The 19,967-nt window shown below is 39.5% G+C and overlaps 1 protein-coding gene and 1 long non-coding RNA gene across 2 annotated transcripts; both read left to right on the top strand.

The window, feature by feature from the left end:
- Positions 1–6,637: 6,637 nt before the first annotated feature.
- Positions 6,638–11,272, top strand: LOC125386195. Its single transcript, XR_007226149.1, has 2 exons — positions 6,638–7,283; positions 7,351–11,272. It is a non-coding gene; the product is annotated as an uncharacterized LOC125386195 (long non-coding RNA).
- Positions 11,273–11,790: 518 nt separating this feature from the next.
- Positions 11,791–12,341, top strand: LOC105666974. The gene is made up of 2 exons (XM_012319840.2): positions 11,791–12,091; positions 12,163–12,341. The coding sequence occupies exons 1-2, from the start codon at positions 11,791–11,793 to the stop codon at positions 12,339–12,341; spliced, it is 480 nt and encodes a 159-aa protein (XP_012175230.2).
- Positions 12,342–19,967: the final 7,626 nt, after the last annotated feature.

The following is a 19,967-nucleotide window of genomic DNA, read 5'->3' as shown; positions in this document are numbered from 1 at the left end:
TTTAGTGAGTTACATACCATCTTTACACTCGGTGAATATTCTACGTTCCAACAAATAATTAGTTTAGTAAAACTCGTACCGTAGACAAGGTAAGATCATTGATATTGGCATCTCGAGTATTTAATGACCACGGTTACTTGTCAAATTCTGTAATAATCATATTTATACTAGTAAATATCTTCTTTATTATAATATAACAACAATGTCTAATCTAAATGAAGATTCGTTACACGCCCCTAACCCTGATCATAATGTGAATCCGACATCAGAAGTGGGATCAGTGCCGGTTATAACAGTGCAAGAGCTTAGGAGCATCATGCGCGAGTTAATTCAGTCGCTAGTACAAAAATCGAATGCGGGAACTAAAAATCTTCCGCTACCGCGTTTCAACCCTGATACCGTGGGCTCCGGCCCCGCTGCGTGGTGCGCAGCTGACAATCTGATTATGGAGGAAAATCCTTTACAAATTAGCGCTCTGAATATAATTTCAATAACGAGCGACGAGTCGACTTCTACGTAGTGGAAACGTCAACTGGTATATCAATTCATGTGGGTGAGTCATTTCCATTTTACTCCGATTCTGGGGCCGAGTGTTCAGTAATTAAAGAATCCGTAGTCATGAGATTTTCTGGCAAAAGAACGATTGATATAGTAGTATTGCGAGTAATAGGAAATATTTGTGTTAAACGTACATCTCAAATCTTGTCCATTGTATGTATTAATGGTTTTGAATTGCAGATAAATTTTCATGTCCTTGCTGATAGCTACTTAAAATATGATATCGTGAACGATCGTGAATTTTTAAGTCTTGGTTTTGACGTAATCTCACACAAAATAGCCTCGCTATGTGTAAAACAAAAATAATTAATTTCTCTAATAAGACCATTGAAAACGAGATCGATATTAATGAAGTTGACACTGATGTACATGGTAATAATAAAAGTCGATCAATTTCTCTTCTCGACAAATTCAAAGATTCATTCGTTACGGGTTTCCTACGTATTCGCGTAAATGCAGGCCGGTTAGAAATACGATTAATTGATCCTAACACCACCGTACGAGGAAGTCCTTATAGACTTAGCGATGAAAAGCGAAGAACAGAACAGTACGTGAGAGAATACGCGAATTAATTAGAGTATAAATCATAAGACCTAGTAATTCATCATTCGAGAGCCCTATGTTACTCGTGAAAAAGAAAGACGGGTCAGATCAATTATCTGTAGATTTTCGAACGTTAAATGAATATACGGTCGCGGATCAAATCGTGAGATTGCAAAAAGCGAGATACTTTATTAGTCTGGACATGGCCAACGGGTTTCACCAAATCCTTATTCATCCTAATTCTACGAAATATGTCACATTTGTTCTCCCGACGGACAATACGAATATGTAACGATGCCGTTTGGGTTTAAAAATGCACCATCTGTTTTTCAGCGGGCAATTCTCAAGGTCTTAGGCGACGTCGCTTATGCGTACGTTGTTGTTTATTTGGACGATGTTCTAATTATTACCGACTCGATAGACCAAGCTTTAGATCCCGCAGGGAGGGCTCGTTTTTGCGAACCTATAGGGGCTGGCAAACCCACGTTCCCGCAGCCAGGGGGGCCGTCGGGACAAGCGTCCCGCTTACGTGAGTCCCTATGTACTCCGCAGGGAAGGTCGCCGGGAGTGTAAGGTGTTTAATTACGGTTACATTCTCTCTACGTGGCCTTGGGTAGTAGCGCACCCACGATCCTGATGCCAAGGATGGGACCGTCGGGATAAATTCCCGGGTACAAAAGTACCTTGGCCCCCGCTTACGTGAGTCCCATCTGGAACTGCCGAGCACGGTTAGCAGTGGCGGCCAGCAGTGACGTGGCCGTACATCCATACGATAGTCCCACCAACGACTAAGGTTGGTATCACGGGTGGTCGAGTTACAGCCCGGGGGGAGTAGCGACCCCTCTGCTCGGCCAATTAATGGGTATGGACTCGTGGTGGCAGTGGTTGATGGCCAAGATGCTGACAAGAGGGCCGAGTTAAGGTGATTGGCTCCACCGAATGGCCTTCGGCGGATGAGTAGCGTCCCACCTGCTCCAGAACCGTCCTGGTGAGACGGGAGGGCTTAGAATGTGCCCTGTTCGACCTGAGACGAGCGACAGCCCCTGCAGGCTTAGCTAATCCAGGGAGCAAGGTACTGGGTGCCTTGTGCGATGGTTGAGCGTTTTCTCCAACCCCTATGGTCCTAGGGGGCCGGGTACTGTGTGGAATTATATCCGAGGTAAGCACCCGTTACCAAAAGACAATACTAGACCAAGCTTTAGAAAGATCATGCATTGTATTGGATATCCTCAAACACCGGATTTTCTTCGTATTTTTCTAACTGTTTTTTTCTAAAAACATCAGTACTTTATTTTGTATATGTATTTCACAATGGAGAAGTCCGCCCCAACTCGGGTAAAATACAAGCCGAATTGCATTCTATACTTAAGATCAGCATACCTTGGCATACAGTTCACATCGATATAACAGACAAAATGCAATCTCTTCAATGTTTTGACGTGAACTAACTGCTATTTCGCTCGTGTTTGAGATATTTTGACTTTTAAACGCTGTTCTCATACCATCTTGTACGTCGAAAGTAGAGCACGCCTGTTTAAGGCGAAACCAGCACAGCACAGCGCAGCGCAAAATGCAATTCGATGAATATTTTGCTTGAGATTTGCTGTAATTTCGCTCCTGTTTGAGATATTTGACGTTTGAACACTGCTTTCACTCCATATTACACGCCGAATATAGTGAGCGCCTGTTCCATTTTCCAAATAAGTCCAGCCTTGCGCAAAATGCAATTTATTGAAGATTTCGAAGTAAACTAGTTGTTATTTGGCTTCTGTTTGAGATATTTTGACGTTTGAACCCTGCCTCTACTCCATATTATGTATCACGAGTCCTGCGCTCCGCACGAGTCGTAACGAGAAGCAAAAGTTGGAACACGTGACTAACGCGACCTGCAGAAACCAGACAAGAACAACCCGCTACTCGAAAAGCTAACCAAAATCGACCCGACACTCAAAAAAACTAATTAAGTGCAACTTGTGAGTTGGACAGATTAATTAAAAATACTAACGAGTAAGGAAAATGAATCGAACAACAGGATCAATATATTTTAATAATCTAGCAGTCCTATATACATTTTAATAATCACGCACATATATAGAATGTATATGTTGGAGATGAAAGGACACCGAAGCTTTCCCTTTGGAACCTTGGGAAACTCCATTAACATTATAATCTAGATTCTAATCATAGCCGTAATTAAGCAATTGTCGTCATTCAATCCGATTGTATTTGTTCGAGATTTGTAATAATGAGCTTGGGTTCGAGGCGACAACCAGTTGCCGAACGAAGCCGCGGTCAAGGGATGAACGCTTTGTCTAACAAAGGTATGCTGTAATAGTACAGTTCTCCTTAAAAGAAATAGTTGTAGCGGCACGCGACAGTAAACATTCCAACGGTTTCTGTCCCGTAGCTCGCCACACACAGACTCTATCCTTCAGGTAAGATGATTACCAGATGTCAACGCATCTCCACATTATATGTTTAGCTAGCCTGAAGACCCATTATAAATCTTCAGTTTCAGTTGTCTAAAGTCCTTCAAATAGACAAACAGTCTTTGTTCCAACTACGGGAAGATAGGAGAAATCTATTTTTCCACGAACGACGCTTCCCGCTAGCAACTTTCGCTCAAGGGCTGTTAGCATCTTTTTCTAACCACCGACATGGAGATTGACCAATTAGCAGCAACGTCTTATGTATTAAAGAGACAAGTGGTAAAATGTAATAGTCAATGTATTTTAAAATCACTTTGATTACAATTACAGATATAGCGTATGTCGGTCTCTCATTCGATTGTATCGTAGAACTCGCTCTGATAATTCGCTATGCTGATCGCTATGAAGACTCTTGCACTGATTCACTATAAAGATACTCGATGATATTCCATGATAACACTCGATGAAAATACTGATACTCTAGAGAGCACGTTCGTTTATTTATAACTACAATTGTTATTATAAAAAGCTCGAATGTAATTCCGGTTTGCGATTACAAATAACGGTGATCATGTTTTGATCCGGAGTTCGTTATTTCATAAATCTATCAAATTGGAACAACGGTAACACGTCAAGGCACAATAATATGAGTCATTCCCGATTTGAATCGTCCAATGAATCATGTGCTACTACATATGTAATATCTTTATTATACGCATATTTAATAATACTATTTTCTTCGGCACTCGACAAGCCAAATACCACCACTCGACACTAACTAGTGTCGGACGACGGCAGCGCAGTGGTTAGCGCCTTAGGTTACAAACGTTCGGAACCCGGGTTCGAATCCCGGCGACCGGAGTCCGATTTTTCTTCCACGCACAAAAAAAAGAAAAAAGACTGGAGGAAAAACCCGCAGTACCCCAGCAGTGGCATCTACAGTGCCTAGCGACAATTACTCCGGTCGAGACCCAGCAACTAAAACTATCACGGACAACATATATGGAACCTCATATGTTTTACTATCACTGTCTTTTACATTCAAAATTACTTTCGCTGTATGGACATTTTTCTGTCTAGTAAAGAAATAACCATGTCTTTTTTCTAATCCCGAATAGCTTGAAACAATTTATCGATACAACCACGTAAATTTTTCACATCATATCTAGACTTTACTAGATCTAGTGGCCTCCTACCCTGTGTATGTTTGACGTCATAATGTGTTCCTTGTTCTAAGAGCAAGTGTGCAATGTTTAAATGATAAGACTGTATTTTTAATACATACCGTAATGCAATAATTATAATGTTATAATACCATTTGTACGTTTTCTATCATTTTAATAAACCAGAAAGAATAGTTCTAACGCAATATCAGATAATATTAGATTTAATGCATTATAGATGCTATCATCAGAATTTATTTCCAATAGTTCATTAATTTTACAATTCTGTTCTCGAACTTAATTTCCATAATACTTTACATATGTTGTACAAATCAATATTTTGAACAATCTTTTCCTGTATATATAATTGTCGGACAGCCTTAGTTTCCGAGAAATTCGTGCAGAACTTTCGGTACCACCAGAACATATTTCTGCCTGTAGTTGTGTATGTGTCGGTACGCAATTACTGGTTGTCGGGAGACGCGACGGCCGAGTGCTATGACCAGACCCAACTCTTGTCTTATGTTTTTTGGTTGGATAAGTTTGGGTAATCCATCGATCTCAATGCTAAGATAGCTGAGGACAATTTGGACAATAGGTTGTTGTTTTCTTCAAATTCTTTTGTGCCTTTTTTCCGTCCATTCGACCTCTTTTAATTGCATAACATAGTTTACATGCGCGTCTAATGCTTCTTCCGGAATCATTTTTCTGAACGGCCATATTATGCCGACTCCGTCGAAGACAAGGATTTTTTGTATTTTCAGACAACCCTAATAATTATTAGGGTTGTATTAGGCTTAATTTATTATTATTTAATGCAAAATGTTTCGCCCGCCGTACGGTGGTTGGATAAAAAAAGCTAACCCAAACTTAGAGCCAACCCAATACGCCGATAATATTCACTTTCAATAGAATTACATATTGTTATAGAAGATTTTTATAGACATTTTTCGTATATGCACGCTGTTAACGTTATCTACTTAACTCGGAATCCGCACTCGTGACAACATATGAAAATGATAACAATGTAACATGTGTATTTTCGAGATATCGCGGGGAGACGCGGTCGTTAGAATACGCGTCAACGGGAGTCGTAAATTCCCGCTACGATTAGAATAATGGACACCACGAATAGTTCGATCCCCGTATTTCGGTTAGGATAATAGGGGTAGTTGTTGTGGTATAACACTGTGATTCACAGAGTTATAAAAAATATATATTTCCAAGACTTTATACAATCACACAAAGTAGTGACGCCGTTGTTTAAGATACAGATAACGAAGAGAAGGATTATTCTTGGATGAGAGTGAGAGCTATAGGAGACTCTAGGCCGTGTAAGCACTTTGAGGGTAGTAGGAAACTCTGAGAGATATAGGAACGGTGAGAGTTGTAGGAACTGTAGGAACTCTAGGTACCGTGAGAGACGATAGAACTCTGAGAGATATAGGAACGGTGAGAGTTATAGGGACTACAGGAACTCTAGGCACCGTGAGAGATGATGTAACTCTAAAGTTTATTCTGATGTCAGTACGGAGGAAAGCTCGGTATGGGTGTACCCTTTGAACGAAGAACGCGGATTCGTTGCTTACATTTTTAGTTAGGAAAGTGAGGGCAATAATCCGCGATGTCGATTGGTTAGGACCGATGTTAGGAAGGAAGAGAGGAGGAAGAAGCCTCCTACCAACTTGGGTCCTAGACGACATTGTTTATAGGGAAACTCAGATTTTCCGTTAGGTAGATCTCCGCTTTTTTCGTTAGGCTACTACCCGCTTTCCCCGTAATTCTTAAGAGCACGTAATAAACCCAAGGACCTTTCTAAAAACCGGCCGAAAACACTTCTAGAATTAGAAAGTCTTTTCGAGCAACAGATTGACTTAAACCATGTGTGCGTACAATACAGTTAGGATTTCAACTTTATGGTGGGTCCTTAGGCCTATGGAGGGTTCGAAGGACGGCACGTAGACCGTTGGCTGTCGAGCCGCGCGGGATGGAGTGCAGATGTGTTGCGCGGCAGAACAACATGTACGCTTACAATTACAATCAAATGTCATTTGCCATCTATGAGCTGGAACTACAGGCAAGAATTAAGCAAAAACAAAGAGCGACATAATTGCCACCAAAGGACTTTAAAAACTGTTTTACTTGGATTGACGAGATTTTTATGATAAAAATGATACCGAACATAGCCATACCTTCGAAATCAGTTCGGTCAACTGCGCGGGATACGGTGTGTAGGTTTGTTCGGGGGTAACATTGTAAAATGACATTGAATGCTGATGTTAAATCTGTCATTTAGAGATGCATTTGGCTACTTTTCGCTGTAATGTAAACAACATCCGTCAATTGCCGGATTGTTCCCACGGATCCGAGAACTACAATTCAGCGTCTAAGGGGCCTGGTTTCGGAAGTGATCCTGAAGTCGGCTACCCGAGACGTACGAGGAATGCGCGGCGGGAAGCTTTGAAGAAGTAGCGCATCCAACTTGCCGCCGAAGGGAGTGGCACGAACCACCGACCGGTAGATGCGCTTCTTCCAAGCTAGGAGGCTCGGAAGGCTTCGCTCTCCTACAGTATGAGGCATGAGACATCAGGTACGAAATGTACAATGAGTAACTACAGAAGATTGGAAGTGCTGACGAGAGTATGTCACCATTGTAGGGTGGACGAGGACACGGCGTACGCTGGGATTCTGCTCATCGTGGGAAGTACAATGCCTTACCTTGAGTCTGGCCATTAATGAGAGCTTTGTCCTCTCGATGATCGTGGAAGCGATGCTGACAGAAATTGAATGCTGGCTGCTCCGTATGCGAAGGGGTTATGCTCACAAAGAAGCAGGCAGAAAGGGAGTGGGAAAAAACATCCCACTCAAGCAGGGTAGCGCGCCGTGGAGTTTCAGTGGGCGTGCGACACAGAGCCACGCTGTCGTCACCGTCGGCCGGCGAATGATCGGTCGAAAAGTCGTAAGGGACCGTGAAAACTGGACCCCAAAGAACAATAAACCGTAGAGTCTTGCTGTTTTACCGATTAGCAATTCTAACGGACCACCTAAAACCTCTTGAGACAATGGGCAAGCAGAGAATACTGGTCTCTTCTTTGTATTCTACGATAAAGGGAATCGGATCGTAAAGCATATGTATTTGCGATATATTTCGCGAGCTCATCATTTCGCAGTTTATTGGCGATTTCTGAAATTTGGGGATTGCGACGTTTCACCGTTAATAGCTAATCTCCTGAAATTTCGGCCAGATTAATTTCTTTATCTGCAACTTTGTTAATTATACTGTAATTCATGTCTATGGGATTCTGCGAAAAGAAATCTATGTGAGTCATTCATTTGCCTCCTCGATACATAATACCAAGATTGAAAGTTTGTAAGTAAGCCCATCACCTGTAAACCCTGTCATTTAAACTCACTTTATTGCTAGGTGCCTACAAAGAATTACAGTCGACAACAACAAGAAATTCCCGTCCATGTAACTAGTGGTGAAAATGTTTCACAGCGTTTACAATTGCTAACATCTCTAGTTCATACGAATGGTACCTGGATTCCACAGGACTAGTCCTTTTACTGTAGTGTTCTACGACTCTGTTTTTTACCTTCTACCTTATGCATTAAAATAGCCGCGTATCCATCCGAACTAGCGTCACTATGTAGGTCGATCGAATAGTTAGGATCAAATATCATTAACACCGGCGCGTAAGTTGGGACGGAAATTACCTTTTGTCTTATTTCTTCATGTTTATCTGTCCAAGTTATGATTTTCTTACCGGAAGTGAGTGCATACAGAGGATTCATTACTTGTGGAAATTTAAGAACGAATTTTCGGAAGTAAGAAGCTAAAGCTATGAATTGCCTAAGCTGTGTGACGGTCGTTGGTGCAGATAAAGAACTCAAGGCCTGTATTTTATCCAAGTTGGGGCGAACTTCTCCGTTATGTATTACATATCGGTATAAGATTAAGAAGAAAATCCGGCATTTATGAGGGTATTTAATACGGTGTACAATCTTTTTAGAGCTTGATCTATGGAGTCGGCAATAATTAGAATATCATCCAAACAAACAACAACGTACGATTAACACGTTGAGTGTCAGGCGTGCCGCAGTACCAAGCGTTCTCTGCTAGGTGCTCACATCAATATTTTAGTAATACGAGTCGTTCAAGCGGTGATGATAGTATCAATTAATTGCATTTCTAACTGGCCTGTATTTACGCGAGTACGTAGGAAATCCTTAACGAATGAATCTTTGAATTTTTCGACAAGAGAAATTAATCGACTTTTATCATTACCATGTACATCAGTGTCAACTTCATTAATATCGATCTCGTTTTCAATGGTCTTATTAGAGAAATTAATTATTTTTGTTTTACACATAGCGAGGCTATTTTGTGTGAGATTACGTCAAAACCAAGACTTAAAAATTCACGATCGTTCACGATATCATATTTTAAGTAGCTATCAGCAAGGACATGAAAATTTATCTGCAATTCAAAACCATTAATACATACAATGGACAAGATTTGAGATGTACGTTTAATACAAATTTCCTATTCCTCGCATTACTACTATGTCAGTCGCTCTCGAGGCTACGGATTCTTTAAATAGTGAACACTCGGTCCCAGAATCGGAGTAAAATGGAAATGACTCACCCACATGAATTAATATACCAGTTGACGTTTCCACTACGTAGAAGTCGACTCGTCGCTCGTTATTGAAATTATATTCAGAGCGCTAATTTGTAAAGGATTTTCCTCCATAATCAGATTGTCAGCTGCGCACCACGCAGCGGGGCCGAAGCCCATGGTATCAGGGTTGAAACGCGGTAGCGGAAGATTTTTAGTTCCCGCATTCGATTTTTGTACTAGCGACTGAATTAACTCACGCATGATGTTCCTAAGCTCTTGCACTGTTATAACCGGCACTGATCCCACTTCTGATGTCGGGTTCACATTATGATTAGGACTAGGGGTGTGAAACGAATCTTCATTTGGGTTAGACGTTGTTGTTATGAAATAGAGATGATATTTACTGGTGCAAATATGATTATTACGGAATTTGACAAGTAACCGTGGTAATTAGATACTCGATGCTAATGATCCTAGGTTCAATAACGTATCCGCGGTCAACAGGATAACGAATATATTTTCTTCCAAAGTCTAAGTCGGACTCTGTTAAAAACGTGAAGTATCCACTGATCGTGATCAAGTTTAGAGTGATAATGATCCTGGTAGCATATAATTTTCTGTATTTTGTAAAAGACTCACTGATTAAGAAAATATACCTATTTTTATATTCGTTTGATCTGGACGCAAGAGCCAAGTGATCACTGTGTATTATATTAAATGCATGTACATGTAAATGTACATTACTATTCGACATGGTATGTAACGATTCCTCGGGTTTTCCATAATTTGGTGTAAACATGATACATTTGAGACAGCACCTATTGTACCGATATAACTACGAACTATCAGCATGAATGAATGGTCCAGAAAAATTGAAGTTTATACTCATGTAAACCTAACAATAATATGTCACTTGTATTTTAATGAAAACAAGATGTATAATGTCTGTGCTGATCGAATGCTAGCAGATGTATATCGAATGAATGGTGAAGTATGTCGCAACTCACTGGCAATGCGTTCTGGCAGAACACTAGAAAGTGTCACTGTTTGTAGGCTAGAATATGTGTTGCCCGAAGACTGGATTGTATGCTTCTACGAAAGGTTAGCTATTAGTACATCTGTCAGATAAGCCACACAAACGAATGCGCAAGGCGTAGGAGAAACGGGCCTCACAGTTAGATCATAGAAAAACTTTAGTAGATTTGAAAACCCTCCTTGTATAGCGTTAAAAGTTTGTTGCAAAATCGTATCAGGGGAATCCGGTACCATCTCTACCTCCTACTAGTAACAGGTACAATAATCAAGAACTACAATCGCGTCTCGTATCGTTTATCTCGTTAACACTGAGATGGTCAAATGCATATCATGCACTGCTGACCATGGGTTATATTTCTGTCAGTCATTCAAATCATTGGCATTCTAAGCACGCAGGTCGAAAGTTAGAGAATTATCTGCTTTAGGTATCTTCATACAGGGCACGGCATTAAGATTTGTACTTAAGGTACATACCGTATATGTAAGGTAAAACATTAGAAATTTAAAAAAAGATTGAAAAAAATTAAATCAAAAAGGATCAGATTCGGTCGCAAATCTTGTCGTAATAGATAAATGAACAGAGGAAATGAGGTCCGATAATCAAAGTTATACTATTTTTCATATCTCGGTCTACTATCAACAGCAATTGTTCATGTAATTGATGACCAAGGTAGAAGATGTAACGTCCCGCGCCCTGCACGATCCGTAACGCGAAAATTTGAACGCGCGACCCGCGACTCGAAAAAGAGATATGTCTTGTGATAAATTTACCTAACGATATTGAGGCAGTTTAAAATTGTAAACAAAGTCGGCAGTTTGAACAAACATTGGGGATCTTCCGAAACATTTAAAAAAAGAAAGACCCCGATGTCTTTTCATCTCCGACAGATATAAATAAATGTGGCAACTTAGAGTGGTAATCATTTTGTCAATCGAAGAGCTTTACATACTTCAGTCTGTCAGTCAATTGTCAATATCGAAATCGAGTAAGATTTGAATAAATCGTTGCATATTGATAATTTATTCTCAAACAAATTTAATCCTCTCCAATGCCAGTATACGCGCACATAGCAGGTTAGCTGAAAGTGGAACTTATTGCCAGTTGCATTAAATGTTAGTTAACACTACCCGTGTGCATGCGATTTGTTGATTATATCATCACGATCAACAAAACGCGGCAATTCAATAGGACGTAACAGAAGGCACAGATAGAATTCCCAGGTAAATCTGTCAAGGAAATTAAGATAGTATCGCGATACAATGGGTACCGTGCAAGTTTACCGTGCTTAATAATGCAAAATGTCACTTCCATATTCTCAATTACAAACTCTCTCGCTCATTGTTGCATATCCCACCACACATACGCCTTACAGACGCACAATTTGATGTGCCATACGACGTGGATATGATAATTGGAAATGGATATTTTTGGGACATAATGAGCGCGGGACACCACAGATTAGGACCTGGGTTGTCGGTCTTGCTGAAAGCACAAATGGGTTGGGTACTCGGGGGAAGTGTTAGAAGCACAACAGCATCGCAACGACGGATTCGCAATGTGGTCACTAATAAGCCATTAAACGATCAGTTAACGCGATTTTGGGTAATCGAAACAATTCCGGAGACCAATGAGTCATACACTCAGTCATACGAAGGGTATTTTATGCAAATGATTACGAGAAATTTCGGCAGACATTTAATAGTAGAGATTTCGTTGAATTACGACATTACGAAATCAGGTGAGAACAGATTCCGCAATTTGGACAGAAAGTTGTCCACACCACCATCGGCAGGCATATGTTTATTTAAGAACATACCGCGCTGGGACATACGTATAAATTACCAAGGAATAGTCCAATCAAGACGAAACCCGTCTATTACCTGCCGCATCATGTTGTCATCAAGGAAACGAGTACCATAACAAAGGAGCGAGTGCTCTTCGATGGTTCTACGAAGACGTCAAAGAAAATGTCTTTAAACGAGGTTTAATGTGCAGGGCGGATAGTTCAAGATGATTTGTTTTCGATCCTTGACAGACTTAGACAACATCGTGTAGTAATAAGTGCCGACATAGAGATGTATAGGAAAATTCTTCTAACCCGGGTGGCGGTAATTGCAACGCATTTTATAGTGAGAGGATAGTTTAGAGTCGGTCGACGTTTATGAGGTAAATACCGTAACGCATGAAACCGCGCCGGCCGCTTTGTTTGCGGCTGGTCGGTGATTTCTATGCCGACGATCTGTTAATAAGCGCGAATTCAAGGGAGAGGCGAGCTGCTTACCGAGTTGGGCAGTTCCAGATGGAACTCACGTAAGCGGGGGCCTCAAGGTACAATGTACTCGGGAACTTATCCCGACGGTTCCATCCTTGACTTCAGGATCGTAAGTGTGCTACCTAAGGCCACGTAGAGAGAATGTATCCATACCTAAACGCCTTACACTCCCGGCGACCTTCCCTGCGGAGTACATATAGGACTCGCGTAAGCGGGACGCTTGTCCCGACAGTCACCCCTGGCTTCGGGAACGTGGACTTGCCAGCCCCCATAGACCCACATAAGCGAATCCTGCCTGCGGGACGGTGTCAGCGGCGCACCGGCCCACCACGCCGCGCACAAACTGCATCCTCTAATGGAGCGGAATGCGGTCACGTCATACCCCGGCTCGTCGCCTCTTTCCCGATTCGGTGCAAGTATTTACCAGAGCACCAGTGTCCGGTGAGCACCTGCGTCACCCTGTAGGTCAGGGGAGGCCTGCACCCGTCGAACTGAGGTGATGGGCGTGATAGGTATAGAAGAATCACTCGGTATAGTTTAACAATATCTATTTATTTGCTTGTGTCCGTGGTATACACTAGCGCGGTGAAAGCACGGTACAATTATCGGTTCGAGGTTACAAGTTCAAACTCGGCGCGGTACTTTACGCGGTGGTTCGAGTCGAGACGATTGCACAGATGTCCAGAGATTCAGGTTCGTATTACGTACGACCGCGGACGACCGATTCAGATAGGCGTCTTCCAACTTGCTTCGCGGCTCGCGATAGATCAGAATGAATTTGTGTCGCGAGGATGCTCCTTAGGAAAACTGTGTTTGGGTGTGTCTAAGGATGCGGAATCATCGGATTCGTTAAGAAAAGCGTTAGTTCAGAGAGTGAGGGAAATGGACGTCGCCGTTAATTGGCTAAATCGTGAGTTGGTGGTTGGAAGGAGATGGTAACTGCCCTTGAGAGAAAGTTGCTAGCGAGGAGCGTCGTACGTGAGAAAAAGCAGATTTCCCGTAGTGGGTGGTATGTGTAGGGACTATTGAGACAAAGACTGTTTGTCCCTTTAGAGAATCTTAGCTGCACGAATCCTAAGATTTATAGCGGGTCCTTAGGCTCGCTGTAAATATTCGGTGAAAGCGTATCGACATCTGGCAATCATCTGTTCGAAGGGTAGAGTCCTTGTGTAGCGAGGCACGGGACAGAAACCGTTGGGAAGTTTGCTGTCGAGTGCCGCTACACCACCGACTCCCAGACTCCATAATAGACTCTTCTAACAGAGACGGTGGGCCCGTTGACATTGGGGAGCAGAGATCTAAATGATACGCCTGTAAGGGCGTCGGCTTTCCGGCACACCATTTCCAAGTGAGCTCCGAACCTTCTTTTGCAATCCAACTGGACCCCAAGGTATTTCACTGCCTGTCTCGTCGTCAGGAGGTATTCCTCGACGTTCATCTCGATTACCTTAGGCATACATTTGCCCGTCAAGAAAATCACGCCAGTCTTGTCACAAGTAATCGTTAATCCACAATCGGCACACCACCGCAAAATCACACCCATCGTATCGAATAACTTCGTGGTCGCCTCTTCCTGCTTAGCCACGTCAAACATGACCGCTAGGTCGTCGGAAGATGCCACTGCGTTCAGGTGAGGAATCGCCTTTAACTCTTTTAATAATTTTAACTTCTAAATACAATTCTTCTGTGCATGAAATAATTTTCTAAGAGCGTCAGCAGTTTCTTTTGTATCCCTCTAACATCCACTCCCCTCAAGACCACGTTCCAACTGAGGGTATTAAACAGATTCGTCACATCGATTGCTACCAACACAGTTATTCCGTTTCTTCTTTTGGCCCAGTTGGCAAGATCAACCACACGGCGCAGGGCGTCAACACTGCTACTCCTTCTTCTGAACCCATATTGATTGATGGGTTCAGCCCCGGATTTTCCTCGAACAGACTCTCAAACGTGTGCTCCCAGACTTTACTCAGTGCTGGGAGTACGCTGATCGGCCAGAATGTAGATGTCAATGGTGGTTCCTTACCCGGTTTGGAAATGAGGACGACCCTCGCCTCCTCCGTTTTGTCGAAATCTTGCCCTTAGCGTTCACCGCGTTCAATACCCTCAGTACTTCCTCCGCGCTTTCTTCTATCAATACTCTGACTGCTGTGTCTGGCATACCATATACATCGATCGCCTTTTTTGGATTAATCCTCTTGGCGGCATCCCACAAGTCTTCCAGCATAATCCTACAGCCGCCGTCATCCACCTTACCGTATTATTTCCCGTCGGCCCGTCAGGGACCCTATGGCCATGTGGAGGCCTTTCGTCCTCGATCTCCTAGCCATCCTGGACATGATAGTCTTGTACGGCCATCCCCATAGATCCCGATCCAGCGGCGCACAGAATTCCTTCCAACACCTTTCCATAGCGTTCTGAATGAACCTCGCCAACTTCTTCTTGTTCGTCATAAATTCTTCTCTCAATCAAGCCGCGTCGTTTGTGCCACTCATCCAGGCTTTCTGCACCTTTCTCCTGCTCTTCATCGTCATTCTTCTAAAATTGCCGATTTCGTCACTCCACAAATAGTTGGTGCATCTCTTATCGGTGGATAAATCTTTTTCAATTCCGAGACACATGTAATCTCCAGTGTCTTCTGCAAACGATCACCATGGCCTTCTCTTCGCCCTTATTGTCTTCCAATAAATTATCGTAATTATCGTCAAATGTTAACAGAAGTGTCTCCATGTCTTTTGTTGAGTATTTAAAATTCTCGGATTACGTCTCGTCCTTGTAATCATAAAATTATCTAGAACGTAGCGGTGGTCCGATGCTGGCCAGACTTTCGGCATCTTCCCACCGACATACCTCCTGGCCAATCTCTTGCTCACGCTGATCACGTCAAATAAACTTACCCCCGTTTCTAGAGATCGTGTAATTCTTACGCGTCATCCTAATTGATACAATTCTATTATTCATTATCATATCCAGGAGGCCAGTTTTCTTGCGGTCATTTACATTGTCACCCCACGCGGTGGACTTTGAATTGAAGGTGCCGGCGATAACTCCTCTTAACCGCAGGTGTCAATGTGCCCAATTCGTTGATGTAGGAATTTAACTGTTCCATGTTCACATTGGGGGATAACATTATATACCTATATTCATTGTATTTACGGAGATTCATAGAACGTATAGTAATGGTATGTATAATAAACTTGTACTGTTTAACTGTGGTGTGGCATGCGTTGTAGTATTGTATTCTCATGTTTATTTAATTGTTGTGTTGAAGCGTTGAAGGTGGACAGTATGTTCGACCATTAAGACAGGTAAGGATTTATAACACTGTTGAATATCCACTCAAAAGGGTCAAGGCTTGAAGGGCTATGAGTCTCATAAACTACTCGGTAAGAGAAGCAAACTTTTTACTTTTAACTTCCACTTTCAGATGGGGCAGATGGGAAGAATCACGAAGAATCACGGACATTCAGTCGTAGAGTACGGGCAAGTAGAGAAAATGAGCCTTTAAGATCTAATATCCTAAAATTCTTCTTTTCTGCTAATGAATTTAATTATCCCGAGTTGTTGACTCAATTATCTTGTTGAGTGCTCGAAAATCTATACACATTCTTACCTTTCCGTTTTTTCTCCGTTAGAACCACCAGTTAAATATATTTGGATGTGTTGTTTCAGATGATACCTCCGCTAATCAGACCATATAATATGCGTTACAATTTAGCTGTTTCATTGTACGAAAGTCCATGCGGTGCACGTGGGAACGGTTTGTCATTTGTAAGTGTAAGTTTTATGGTGTTTTCTGATGCGGGAGTCAGTAGTCTTTGCGGGTTGATATAATACTTTTCGAAAAATTCAGAAGTTAATTTGCATATCCCATGAGGATCTATGAAAGCTAATATCATCTTTCTCGGTATTCATAATGTTAATTATTTCTTCCTCTTTATACGTTAATGATAGTTTTGTTAATTGTGCTTTCAGACGCGAAGAACAGAATATCAGCTTCGGATCCAGGCGGAGTAGATTATCTTATTCTTTAGTCTCTTCTGATGAAACGAAATATTTTATATTAATATTAATATTAGATATATTTAATGAAATGTTTAGAACAAATGTATTTTCAGACAGCTGGAAATTGTCGAACGTTTGTCTTATTAAGAAGACAAGATGACAAGAGCTATTATCTGGTTTCATTTAATACCTGTACTCCCAAACTTTTGAGGCACATGTAAAAATCCAACTTCAATATTTGAACACCATAAACTATTTCTTCAAAAACCCTCAAGCCCTCAAAGCCAAGTTGAACAGAACATTAATGTGTAGATAATTTAACTAATTACTCTACTAATAACTATATGATAAAAACGGTTTCAAAAATCATGAACACATTTCCAGCCTTTCTTAATATACAGAAAGCCTCTGGCAATGTTTTCTATGATATTCTATTAACTACATTCGCTTCCGTTAGATGCTCTTCTAACACTTCACTTACAAAGGTTCTAACATATGAAAGAGTAATTATGTTTCTCAGTTGTCCTATGCACATTACGTATCCGAAATTATTAATGGTCTTTCTAAACATACATCATTTTCTAATACTCTTAAAAACCTTAAATTGTGTTATATTTGCATGACAGAGAATAATAATAACTTTAATTTCATAGGTTAATTATGGAAAACTATGAATTTAATTTACTTAAATCCAAAAATTACCTTTCATACATGAAATGCTCAATTCGCTGCCATATCACAATAACAAAATTTACTCTACAATCCATGCTCAGCAACTGAATCTGAAATATTTACTAATTTTTTCTGTTTATATATTTTTTACAATAGTTATCTTTATCATTCACATTTATTTTTATTCTAATCGACTTAATTTTATTGATAAGAGATATCTACGATTTTTGTTATATCTATTCATATCTCACTCCCTTGTCTGTGAAATTATTTCTAAAAAACGATATTTATGGTATCAAGAAAGAAAACGTAAAGTAAATCATAAGTAAGCAAATGAAGTTACTGCATATTTTATGTTTTGACAAATGGTTATTTTTTATTATCTAAAATTGTGAATTCATTGACAATCATCCGTTAGACTGACTAGTCTTATAATTCTCTGGTTCGTATTATGTTCCAAGTTTATTAATTTTATTAAGTTTTGCTTAATGTAACGTAAATATAACATTGACATTCAAATTTCTTTCTAATATCAGAATTGAATAGTAATTCGCTTGAGAATTAACCTCATTTAACCTCAGAATTCCTTGGTCTCAGTTTCCTGTCAAGTAATGGTAAGGGACTGAAAGAAGTGTCCAGGGACTTGATAAAAATGTGTTTCGATTGTATTTATATTATAGAGATATTTAAAGAATCCTTTACATTGTTTAGGTAAAGTTATAATGCAGTCTTGAGTATTAGAAAATAGGAATAAATAGAAATAAGGAATAAATGTTCATCAGTTTTAAAAATTTAATGATTTCTGTTTTTAAATTTAACTGACAGTTATCAAGGCTAGTAGTTAGGTCATTTATAACCTGGATTATATGACTGCAATTTGATGACTGACTGCAAATTACCATTTATGCATGATATTGGATGTTCAAAATTTGTGAATAATACTCGAAAAAACTAATTATCTTTTAACGATTTTTTATGATCAAACGTGCGAGAAAACATTTGTCTCTCAAATAAAAGGCATTAAATTATGTTGATTATATGAAATTTTTATTAAAATCTCAGTACTGTGGATACCTTCTCTCCTGTAGATAGTTTTTAAAAAAATATCGCTAAAATCACATACAATTATTTATTTATCTTTTCACTTTTCACTTTTTCACTTTTGTAGAAATATCAGAATGTCCTCTGCCATACTTGAAGCTTTCATAAATTACAATTCATAAAGTAAATGAAAAGGCGCGTGCGCAAAATCACTGAGTTCCCAAATTTACAAATGTAGTTGCAAAATCAATATCAACTGGAAGAAAATGTCTTAAGAGTTTATGCCTTGGATTACGTGCTAGGTCAAACTAAAATTAGAATTAACGATCTTACGATCAAGTCAATAAGTTCTACGAGATTTTTAAGAATCACATTTAACCATCAAATGACACTCAAACAGCGTGTTTAAGCTACATTTAGAATATATGTGTAAAAGCTTTGAACATATCAAAATTTCCTTACTGTGTGTGTTGTAAATTAGACCCAGAAACACTACTTGCTATATATAAAAGTTTTGCACTATATTTTCAGCTGTTTCGTGTATTTGATTACTCAAACACAGTACAAAAATTTTTAAAAATCCAGATTTCTGCTATACGTATAGTTCTTGTTCACGCGTTAAATACAGCTACGAATATCGTCTCTCAAGCTTTAATTGCCTCTTAAACAAAAATATCCACCGATTTTAACTAAATAATAAAATGAAATAATTGTAAAAAGTGTAAAATAATAACGATAGTAATGAAATATTCAAATTACAAAACAAAATATATCTTTTTTTATAATAATATTGCAGCAACACGATTCATATACAGATACGACAAGATCTTCTTCGAGTGCTGCATTTTTGAAGATTAAAATATTTGAGACTGTCGGAATAGTTCCTATGAATGTTTCTTGGAACGGTTTTGTATTGTTTTAACGCATCATAAATCTAAATCGCCGATAAAAGTGCAAAATTAAATGTCTTTAATGTTACATAAATTAGTCTCAAATTAATGTTCTGAAACGTACTTTAATTTTAATTCTTCTTTTATAACTTAATATATTTTAATCAAATATCACTACTGTCTAATTTTTTTAGACAAACGAATCTTTCCCAAAAACTATAAAACTCCATGAATGATTTCAATCGAATTATAATTTATTATTATTATAATATGGAACTATAAACACAGTTAAAAAGGAACTATGCGTTTGTATATGTTTAATAAGAAAATTATACAGGAATATAGGAATTTGCGATACTTACACACACAACGCTCATTTTGCACAACAGTATATATCTTACAAGATAATTTTTATGATTTTATCATTTTTATGATGATGATTTTAATAATACTTATTTAGGAGAGAAGAAAAGAACAATATATCGATGCTTAATAATTTTGAATAAATTTTTAATAAATATTTGTAACCGTTGGAATTTCATTATTTTACTTTTACTACTGTTTATTTTTATTCTTTAAAATATTTTGCTTTCAAGACTGATAAAACGTCCAATCGAAGGAAAATGTTTTGAGAAGAAATTTTATGCCTATATCCTGTAAATATAGGAATAATAAGATTTTGTGGAAACCGTATCGCAAATAAGGAATTATTTCGAATAAGACCGTATCTGCTA

Source organism: Bombus terrestris, chromosome 13 (assembly GCF_910591885.1).
Source record: "Bombus terrestris chromosome 13, iyBomTerr1.2, whole genome shotgun sequence".
In the NCBI taxonomy this organism is placed as follows: domain Eukaryota; kingdom Metazoa; phylum Arthropoda; class Insecta; order Hymenoptera; family Apidae; genus Bombus; species Bombus terrestris.
The sequence above is the reverse complement of the archived record's forward strand: the minus strand, read 5'-3'. Positions and strand labels throughout refer to the sequence as shown.

What these genes read in the sequence shown, in the direction of transcription:
- LOC105666974 (XM_012319840.2), top strand. Translation starts at nt 11,791, where the DNA reads ATGAGCGCGGGACACCACAGATTAGGACCTGGGTTGTCGGTCTTGCTG. An exon ending in TTACGACATTACGAAATCAG is followed by an intron (nt 12,092 to 12,162) that starts GTGAGAACAGAT and finishes TGTTTATTTAAG; the next exon opens with AACATACCGCGCTGGGACAT.